At 32.1% G+C, this 10,505-nt stretch overlaps 1 protein-coding gene and 1 long non-coding RNA gene across 2 annotated transcripts; one reads left to right on the top strand and one right to left on the bottom strand.

Annotated features, from left to right (window-relative positions):
* Positions 1-4,667: 4,667 nt before the first annotated feature.
* Positions 4,668-5,985, top strand: LOC116336640. The gene is made up of 5 exons (XR_004200724.1): positions 4,668-4,899; positions 4,981-5,325; positions 5,413-5,533; positions 5,606-5,681; positions 5,742-5,985. It is a non-coding gene; the product is annotated as an uncharacterized LOC116336640 (long non-coding RNA).
* Positions 5,986-7,886: 1,901 nt separating this feature from the next.
* On the bottom strand, positions 7,887-10,461 carry LOC116352583 (ankyrin repeat and SOCS box protein 3-like). The gene is made up of 8 exons (XM_031785291.1): positions 9,188-10,461; positions 9,009-9,110; positions 8,880-8,917; positions 8,718-8,816; positions 8,491-8,595; positions 8,326-8,427; positions 8,162-8,260; positions 7,887-8,091 (listed from the first exon to the last, which is right to left on the bottom strand). The coding sequence occupies exons 2-8, from the start codon at positions 9,074-9,076 to the stop codon at positions 8,015-8,017; spliced, it is 588 nt and encodes a 195-aa protein (XP_031641151.1). The 5' UTR covers positions 9,077-9,110; positions 9,188-10,461; the 3' UTR covers positions 7,887-8,014.
* Positions 10,462-10,505: the final 44 nt, after the last annotated feature.

Genomic DNA, 10,505 nt, shown 5'->3' with positions numbered 1-10,505 from the left:
AAAACCCTATCGACACAAATTCACCGCGGCACAACTGGAGGCTTTGGAAAATGCTTACAAACAATCGCCTAATATGACCCAGCAGCAGGGCATTGATGATTTTGCGAATAAGCTGTACTTACGGACGAGAAATGTAAAGGTATGGTTTCAAAACCGTCGAATCAAAGAGAGGCGGGAAAAAAATAATGCCACCATACGGAATGCAATGAATAATGAAGCCAAATCTGTTGTTGAACATAGCCGTGGACAGAACCGAAAACCGAAAAGATTTCGCACAGCCTTTAGCACAGATCAACTAACAGAATTCGAAAACAGATACAAAATAAGTAATCGGATATCTCTACAAGAACGCATCCAATTGGCTCGAAAATTGAAATTGGACGATCAAAATAAAATAAAAGTATGGTTCCAAAATAAACGAATGAAAGAGAAGAAGGAACGAACTGAATCAAATTCAAATACAACGACGGTACAACCACCGTCAACAACCCAACAAAGCGGTTCTCTGCATCAAGAGAATGTCCAACCATCGAACAGCGGGCAATCATCAACTGAAGCGGACGACCAATTTGATTCGGAGGATTTAGGATCATCTGTTATTGGGTCACCATCGGGCAATACGGATGTTTTAGCAATGCTGGTCAAGACGTGTTGGTTGCATGATTCGCAAAAATCAGATCAAGAAATGGAAGTGGAGGCATTACATGAAGAACAAGAGAACCAGAATTTCAAACCACCGAACAATGGACAATTCTATACTGAAGCCGTATTCAACAGCTCATTAGAGGCCGATCAATTTGAATTTAATTCCATCATTGAGGAAATATAGACTTGCATGATTTGAAGAATGAGGATGTTTTAGCAACGGATGCATCAAATAACACAGACATGCGGATCAATTTATCAGCGGGCGGGCATGATTCGGAAAAATCAGGGTAATCTACCATAGATGATGACGTAACATCTTTTAGGGGGGGTAATGGCAAAATTCCGTAGGGGGTCTCGGGAAAAATTTTTTTTGCTCTTCACTTTTTTGACGAAAAACCCTAGCAAGTCGGAAGAATTTTCTCGGCCCAAAAAGAGTGAAGAGCAAAAAAAAGGTCCTAATTTCCAAAATTGTTGAGGGTTCCTAAAAATATTTTAGAGGGGGGTAATCCGAACCCTAGGAACTCTCATCATCACCTATGGTAATCTACTATTTCAGGTTAGCTATTTTAAATTACTTTTAACATGGAGTAATAATTGGGCTATATTATTAGCCGTATTAAGGGCAGTTGGGGCATTAGTATTACAGATTCGTCAGATATCTCATTCAGTTCATTTTATCACAAGCAACCTGCAAATAGTTCCATTGGTAAGTTATAGTTACATTGAAGGTGAGAATGTACTGTTTTAAAGAAAATAATAAATTTTTTAGAAAGAAAAACAAAAACAAAGAACGTTTTAAATATTTTAAATTATTTATTTCTTTTCAAAAGGTTAAATATGGCGCCAACAAAATAAAAAGAGGTGTTTGAACGACACCACGACAGAGAAGAATAGATGTCACTTGTATTGTTTACTGGTAATAATTTTAAGGATTATCGGCATTAATTCATTATGATTTTACGTGAAATGTAATATACAAAAGAATTTTCACCTCAATGTGTTATTTAATGATCTATTGTTGTCTAAATGAAGTGGCTCTCAATAAAAATCACATAGAACATTTACTCAGGATATGTTAAATACAGAATAAAAGAATCTGCTTTGCACACAATGTTCTTCGAATTGTACATTTCAGGGGGTGAGAGTCGATTTTTCAAATCGAAACACTAAAATATCTTTTTACCTGAATTTCTCCCGAAAATTGGCACATTGTGTGATTATTCTCTTCATTCTATAGAAATGTTTCCGCTTTTCTTGGTATAGTCGTTTCCAAAAAGATCTGTGTTGTCAAACTAATACAATGAATTTCGGAACGCATTTCCATTCAAAAGTACACAAGGCTCCTTAGTTAAACGTGTCAATTTGGTTGGAATTTTGTTGAGGGTATGTTGTTTGTTCAAAATTTTGACAGTTCGCTGTAACAGATCTTATTGAAAACGACTATACGTTTTCTTTTTTGGGTATTTTTGAATAGGTAAATGTAATACAGCATCAATTTAAAATTCTCCTCTAATTAGTCTATGGTCGAAAATGATGATATGATGTTATTTTGAATTTTTTAAAAATATCGTTTAAAAGTTATCGTTGTGCGGCAAATTGAAGTGCCCCGAAAGTTGACCATCAAATATTATCCAAACGAGTAAGGTACAATAAAAAAAAATTGTGGTACATGTGTAGTACATGTTTGGTCCCAAGCTTCGAATTTTATATGAGCGGACATTTGACTATACATCCTGAAAAACAGTCTCTGACAACAAGAATTGTATTGTTTTCTATTTTCTTTTGTGCGGACTTTTTCGGATCTGTGTAGCTGAATAAATATTGATGTATATGTTCGCTACTATAAGTTTTCGACTTGTGTGTTTATGTGTGGCAGCAATGCTGCTCAAATGTTTTAAATATATAGACGCTGATCAATTGGTTGATATTTCGACTGACTGTTATTCAATTTTTTTTTTAACTTTATAGATTATATTTGTTTACAAAGGATCAAATAGAGGTGAACAATTAATCGGGAATCTATTAAATAGAACTCAATGAATTGAGTGGATAATAATCTGCGTATTTCTTTCTACTCAATTAAAAACCTGAACAAGAATTTTAAATCAACAAAAACAAAAATGTTAATTTGCCTCAAATAACGGCCCAATCAAATTCAATCTTCGAAAAATGTCCGAATTTTAGATTTATAAACACATTTGTTTTATTTGTTAATTATTTTTTCAAATTTTATTTTTTTGAACTTTATATACTTTCAGAACTTGTTTGTACTTTGTTCTTATGAGAATGAGTTATGAATATACACCTACTGCAGAGGGTAGGTGAATACGTAATCTGAATAAAATCAAATAAATTATAGAAAAAGTAGGAATTCATTGTCTTTTAACCAATAATAATCATTCAAATGATCAAAATTGTGAAAGTAAGGTTTTTTTTTCATCATCAAAAATGGCGCCATTTACACCATCACATTCGTTCACAAAAAATCAAATGAAACAAGTAAATTTACGAAGTAGAGCACATAACCTCAAATTTTTTATCAACGTATTTTGAGTCAGAAATAAACACATACACATATTCGGATCACATTCATATAGACGCTTTTTAATTTTGTTGCTCATAATTTTTTTGAAAATGGCTTTTTTATTTGATCCAATGCATGAAATCAACAAAATTAAATAATAATAAAGAGGTTCATTTCAAATTGTGATAAAATCAACTTGGCTTGCTCCTATAAAAAAAATTATAGCTTTCAATCCAATTAGAACTTTTGGATAGATTTCAAAAAACTTTCCATAGATGTCACCACACATCATAAACGATCTTTTTTTAACAATGGTCGAACTGTCTTTGAAACAGCATTCATTTATATAATTTTTAAAAAATATAAAAAAAAAAATCATTGCAAGCGAATAAAATGAAGTATGTTCCAAGTTTCGATAGAAAAATAGTCCTTTTCTTCTATTTTTATTTCTTTTCATTTTCTACTTATTTCATACAACAAAATCAATGGCACTGGCATTGAGTGATTGGTTTAATTTCTCCGTAACATGTATGTGGTACGATTTTTTTTGTGCACATGTTTTCAATAGATTTTGATCATAAACAACAGTCATATTTGTATATCATTCTTTCTGATTTTAAATAAATTAACCATATATCGAGCAACTGACAACTATGTTTACAATAAATAGAGAAGAAAAAAAAAATAATAAGAAGAAATACATCAACTACATAGAGCAAGGCCTCGCAATGAGTTAAACCAACCAGCAACACTGAAACTAAGGCGAGAACATGCATTTAAGATGGGAAGGGAACAAAAGAGAACAACTGATGACTGTGTGTGGTCTTTTATTAGCTTGTTGGGTGGTCTTAAAATCCAAATCTGTATCGTTTTGTGTGGTCTTCTTCACTAGTGTTTCATTCGCATGTATAGCATTCATTCCACTACACTGTTGTTCGTAGGAAAGCCGTACTTTCTGCAAAAGAGCGAAGATATTTTAACCAAATTCACACTAACGTCCACGTCCATGTGTATGTATCGATGCATGTGTGTGCGCGCGCGTTCTGCTCAAATTGTGTATGTGAAGAGTTTAACAACTTATACACAATCTCTTGATCTATGTATTGTTTGTGAAGATGCGTTGCATGTAAAATGAAATTATTTAAATTCAATGGCATATTGCCGAAATATCACTTGTTGATTATTAATATTTAAATTTACACTTGACTTTTTACTTGTGGATGCTGAATTTATCATCTGTAATCGGTTATTTATGAAACGATTTTTGGTTTTTTGTCAAATATAGTACAATACAAACCTTTCGAAATTATAGTCATACACAAAGTCCCAACGATTATTTATGATTTAGCTGTCATTGTCATGACAATGTGAATTAAAAAAAAAAAACCAGAAGTGTCTTTATTTTTCGAAAAAAAGAAGAAATATTGATGATTTCATTAGCAATGAATGTAACGCTTATTATTTGTTTTCTTTTACTCTCTTTGCTTTGGATGAATCTCTCAATAAAGCTTCTTTTTATCAAAAACAAGACATACAAACACAAAAGAAAAAGAAAATAATGTTCCATAATATCTTAATTTAGTGAGCAATGTTGAATCATTTGTATCTTGATTCATACGGAGCAACATGATCTCGGAAAAAATGCGCCCAAAAAAAAAGATCGAGCATCGTAAAAATGTCATGATGATTTCCATCTTTTGTTTTGCTCATTGTTGAGAAGCAATTAAGTAAGAAAACGCAAGAATTATCTATCCATTAAACACATTTCAAGTTTCAAAGTTGTTATTTTATTTTGTTTTTATCTGCAGATGAAACATATAGATTGAAAGAAAAACTACTTACATTTTGGAGCACCAAAAACATGCATGGTATGCCATACCGACAGCGTACGGTCGCAAATTGGATAAATTGGCAAATCGATTGTTTGCCGAAAATTATGAACTATGCAATGCACATCTTAGACACAAAATGACGATATAATTAGTCCACAAGTATTGTGCGTCAAAATCAAATACCATTCAATAAGATAACACAGGAAGCGGGTGAAATTATGCTCACATTCCCACTTGGCTACCATTGTGCCGAATCAACAAACTATGCCACATTGCGTTGGGTCGCGAATATGGCAAACGAGCATCACATTGTCAATGCCGGTAACTTTTTCACTTAATATATGAATGAATATTGCAGTTTTAAATTCAAATGACATTACAGTTATTCTTTTTATCGTCACCATTTAGAAGAGATGCGGTGAAAATCAGCAGGGACACATTCATCAAAAGATTTCAACCAGAAAATTATACAAAATGGCGAAGTGGTAATGATATTAGGACCACATCCAGAAGATGCTCATCGTCAAAGGTAAGGCTACTATTTCAACAAATCATTTTTTGTTAAACGTCTTTTTACACATTTGTTTTCGGTATTTTGTAGGAATGGAACCAGTAGCTCCAAATCAAAATCGGTGAAAAGAGCCAAAAAATCCAGATAGATTATCAGGACTGAAAAGGTATTATTTTTCTTTGTTTGTTTTTGGCGTAGCATTAATCAATTACCAATATCTTTTCAGGCAGGCGAAAAATTGACATTTCAAAGTTTGTCATACATATGAATCCAAAAGTTCGTTTGAAAAACATTTGGAAAGAATTGGCCGATGTTGGTGTAGCTGTAAACCTCTTGCCACCCGGAAATATCAATAAAACCATTAGCATCAGATATAGCATCAAAACTCAATCTTTATTCGACGATGATATTATGAATTAGTCAAACACCAACAAAAGAAAACCATTACTTTACAGCGAATGTAGAGTGTACGTGTGCTGGTCGAGAACTTTTTTTTTTTGTTTGTTGTGAAATTAACTTTTTTCATTCAAGTGTGTTACTCGACGTATTTTGAAAAATCTTTTTTTTTTGTTTTCTTTTCATCAACTCTTCATTAGCATTGGATTCATTAGAGTTTTTATTTCTGCCAACTTCGAAGGGCATCACGCATTAAAGAAAGAATCAAAAACAAAAACAAACGGAAATTCGAAAATGTATAGAATCTATTGAAATTTATTCGAGTTCATTTCCAAAGTTATAGTTACAGCATTAGATATTTATACAAAAAGATAATTAATAATTCGAGAATGCAGTTTAATTTATACAATCAAATTAAATCAATTGAAAAAATTAAATTGGACAATAGTTAAGTAGTTGAAAGCGTGTTCATTAATAAAATTTTGAACAAAATAAATGTGTCATATAACAACAAATAAATATTTTTATTCACACCAATTTCACTCGAAACAAAATCGAATTTACTGAATGAAAACGGATTTCGCGATGTGATCATATTTACAAAATTTGAATACTGGATTCAATGTTAAATGAAAAAAGCTAATGGTAAAAAATGCGACATATTTCGTCGAAATTTGCTGAATCAATGGAATCGGTTTACATTTTTTGTTGTGTTGTCCCAGACAACTTGTCCGTCAGTTCATCGAGAATTGAAATCAAACACCGTTAACATGAAATGAAAAAAAAAACAACAACATTTGTTAACATGCAACAAAACTGCCGAAATGTGCAGATATTTTTGCGTGACATTTAAAAAAATTCTTACTCACACTTTCAGTCAGAATTACTACGTCGAATCAAATAGTTTCAATTTGTCAAAATGAAATTAATTACCTTTTTGATTTTACATCTATTAATTATCAGTGCAATTGCTGTAGAAAGATGTGAAATGCCAAAAACAAATACAGCAGAAGATATTGTAAATTATTACGAATGTTTGTTCAGCACAGCCAATGATCATTTCTCGTGGAAGAAGTTTTTTGTGTCGTTATTCAATTTTGAAGTGAATTTCGAATGCCCGGTTACATTGAATATCATGGACATCAATGATATAGATATCGTATTGAAATTACTATGTTTATAATTAAAGCGAAAGTTAATTTACTACAAAAATTCTTAGAAAATCAAGTTGGGGAAAATGATAAAGCAAATGTGATTCATGAACTCTTTATCGCGCAAAATAAAATGAAAAAAGACAATGATCACGAAAAAAGTGATAGCTGCAGTAGCACTTGCAATATTACAATGCCACCAACGACATGCAATAACAGTTGCAATTGCAATTACCCACCAGTCACATTGACTATATCACGTATATGTAACTGCACAAGCAAATGTAATTCTACCTTAACCAACAACATCGGCCACAAATCTGAAGCGACTGAACCAAAACAATATAATAAAGGCTGTGACGTGACATGCAAATGTGACTTTGGTGATTATTTACGATATTCACAACAATATCCCAACGCAAACACATACACTTCTGGACAACATTGTTAGTTTGCTTTCTTTGTATCTTCATCGGTTAGTTGAATAATTTTACTGAAATATCTCCAAACATTAAGAAAAACATTCATCCTTAGAAATGAATACTTCCTGCCTATAACTTAATCAAAATCTGGGATCCATTGTCAAAGCATCAAACAATTATGCAATGAGAGGTAGATACGAGATGACAAGCATTATGTTAGAGCTCAGCGAGAGAGAGAGAGACAGAGTGAGAGCAACAATGTTCGCGTTAGGCGTTCGATTGAAATCAAATATTTCTGTCTAACTATAATAAAAGAATTTTTGGCTTAGGTTAAAATGAATAAATAAACAATAAATCTATTACATTTGCTTTTATTTAATCATTTTTTGTTTTTTCCATCATTTGAACTCAAAAAATATTTTTAAAATGACTGCGCTGCCCGAAAATAGAATCAAGAGATAAAAGTGTTTGTTGATGAAAGACCGCAATTCATGTTTGTTTCCGATTGACTTGTAAACAAAACTTAATCTTTAGAAGTTGGTATATGCTTTCTCCAATTGTCGTCTGCTGTCTTCTTCATCAAGTAATCGGACGATACGCAAGTGACCTTGAAGTACAAAATAATTTCTCTTTTATTCTGCATTTAAATTGAAAGTTTTCGATTAAATTTTTTTTACCAGAACCTTCAGCAATGTCTCGTGCTGTTGATCCAAACCAATTCGTGGCATGAATATCCGCGCCATTTTTTAAAAGTATTTTTACCATTTCTTCATCATCTAAAAAGAGATATTAATGCAATTATTTTGCTTGAGTTGAACTGAGTTAAACCGGATAAGCTTACTCGTCCATGCTGCCAACCGAAGCGGATTCCAGCTAATCTGCATTTCTGCGGCGTCAATATCACTTCCATGTTTTATTAGCAATTCCGCTGTATCACAGTTATCTAAAAAAAGCATAATCCATTCAAAATTTCTTCTTGTTTGAGATTTTTTCTTTTGGTCTTTACGCATTCTGACAGCCAAACTCAGCGGAGTGCGAAAGCCTATTGTTCTGTTGTGAAGTTGACTTTTGTAACCCTTTTCCATAAGAAGATCAATCACTTTGTTATAGCCTAAAAATATGTTCGTAATTAATAAAAAAAACAAGGGTAGAAAAGATTTTAACCACTATTGTTGATGAGAATTGAATTAATAAAGGCATATAATCCATAATATTGGAATTTCTTCCAGATACCCAATTTAGCTGCCCAGTGCATTGGAGAATAACGATCAGCATCGGAAACATTTGCATCTGTTCCGTCTTCAATGAGTCTTATGGCTTCCGTTTCGTTTTCTGAAACAAAAACACAGATTCAACCGGACACTCAATTTCATGATGCTCTCTCTAATTACTTACCATTTTCTAGAGCTTTAATCAAATCATATCCCGTAGCTCTTTTATATTTCCGAAAATGAAGAGAAAAAATATGATTTCATCAGTCTATTATCTATCCCAACTATGAAGCGTTAAAAGTATTTGATTTACTGATTTATTGGCAGAGTAGCTGCAAATGCACAGCTTGCAATTATTGCGATTAGAGCAAAAGATTTCATTTTTATGCTGAACAGTCAAGGTTGAATGAAAAAACTATAAAGATGAATAAATTTTTAACCAAAAACTCAAATATTCACATTCTAGAATACAATCAATTATTGAATTATTACTTTCTCACAAATGATAACTATAAACGATAACTTCTTTTTTGAATTCTAAATTTTATTCAGTTGTTGCTGAAAAGTTTTTATTATGTTAACTATTTGAACGCCAGGTTCAAACTGAATTCAAAAGATGCTAAGAAAACCAAGCCACCGTACTTTTTTAGTCAATTAGCATGGCCTGGGAATGCCTATATAATTAACATATAAACGAGTACAGGTAGTAGCAAATTTACAATACTGTTCTTCGAATTTTTTTCAATTTATTTTCATAAGCTCAATAGCCAAAAAAAACATGAACAGCAACCAAATGTGTACTTTTGTACTCATGTTTATACTAAAGTTTGCAAAATAATTAGTGCACGAAAAACGATCTAATTTATAATATTTGGTCAATACTTTTATTTCATCTTAATCTCTTAGACTGGTCATTACTTTATTTGTAGCAAATGATATGAGTGACAATTGAAAGGCTTCCCAGAAGGTAGAAAAATTTATGGACAATTCACTGTCTTCAAAATAATGCTATCTTTCATTTGCATTGTAGGAAACAAAAACGTCTGGCTACCATAACTTGCTAATGTGACATTTGTTACCAGCCCAATGATCAAAGATTACATTGAACTATTACATTTCATTTATTTATTGTATGATGAATTTCAAATAAATTGCACTGCAAACTAAATTATTACCAAATAAAGAGTATTTTAGAGACGAACTTTTCCGCACATTTTTTAAAATATGCATCGTGACGTGTTTCTTATTGTTGTTGTTTGTTGTGCTGGTGCTTCTTCGACAAATATTTCAAAATATGAGCAATTGCCAAGTGAAATTTGGCATCGTTTTGAAAAATCTCTTCAAAATTACTATGATAATTACTATGATACTCCATGTCATTCATCAATAGGACAACTATTACTGTAGCTCCGTTGTTGTACTCCACGAGCGCAAATCACGGTCTTTCTCAACAATAAAATTGGATACTCAACCAAACATTGAGTCAATGGAACTGTTTTCAATGTGGTGAATTGCAGAACTGGTGCAAGTTCTTTGGAGTCTGTTTCCATGAGACCGTTTCCAATAACAGTTACTGCCAAATTTTTCGATGACGAACATGCCAATTTAACTGGCTTAATAGTTTTTCTGAATTCAACCTTTTGTGGAAGCTTCCTACCATATCGTATCTTATAATCTAATTGTTATTTATATCGATTTATTTGTGTATCTTATCATCTTAAATTTTTTTCGTTAAGTAATTGATGATAATTTGGCAATTTAATTTGACAATATATCATCTAGAACATACTGTTCGATATTTGCAGTCTCT

Source organism: Contarinia nasturtii, unplaced genomic scaffold, assembly GCF_009176525.2.
Source record: "Contarinia nasturtii isolate CC-2019 unplaced genomic scaffold, AAFC_CNas_1.1 Cnas_scaffold_187, whole genome shotgun sequence".
NCBI classification, from domain to species: domain Eukaryota; kingdom Metazoa; phylum Arthropoda; class Insecta; order Diptera; family Cecidomyiidae; genus Contarinia; species Contarinia nasturtii.
The sequence above is the reverse complement of the archived record's forward strand: the minus strand, read 5'-3'. Positions and strand labels throughout refer to the sequence as shown.

Bases quoted from the DNA above. Each gene is read 5' to 3' on its own strand.
- LOC116352583 (XM_031785291.1), bottom strand. From the start codon at position 9,076: ATGAAATCTTTTGCTCTAATCGCAATAATTGCAAGCTGTGCATTTGCA. The intron at 8,918-9,008 runs GTAAATCAAATA...GAAATATAAAAG, and splicing joins GCTACTCTGCCAATAAATCA to AGCTACGGGATATGATTTGA. The intron at 8,428-8,490 runs GTAAAGACCAAA...TGCTTTTTTTAG, and splicing joins GAGTTTGGCTGTCAGAATGC to ATAACTGTGATACAGCGGAA.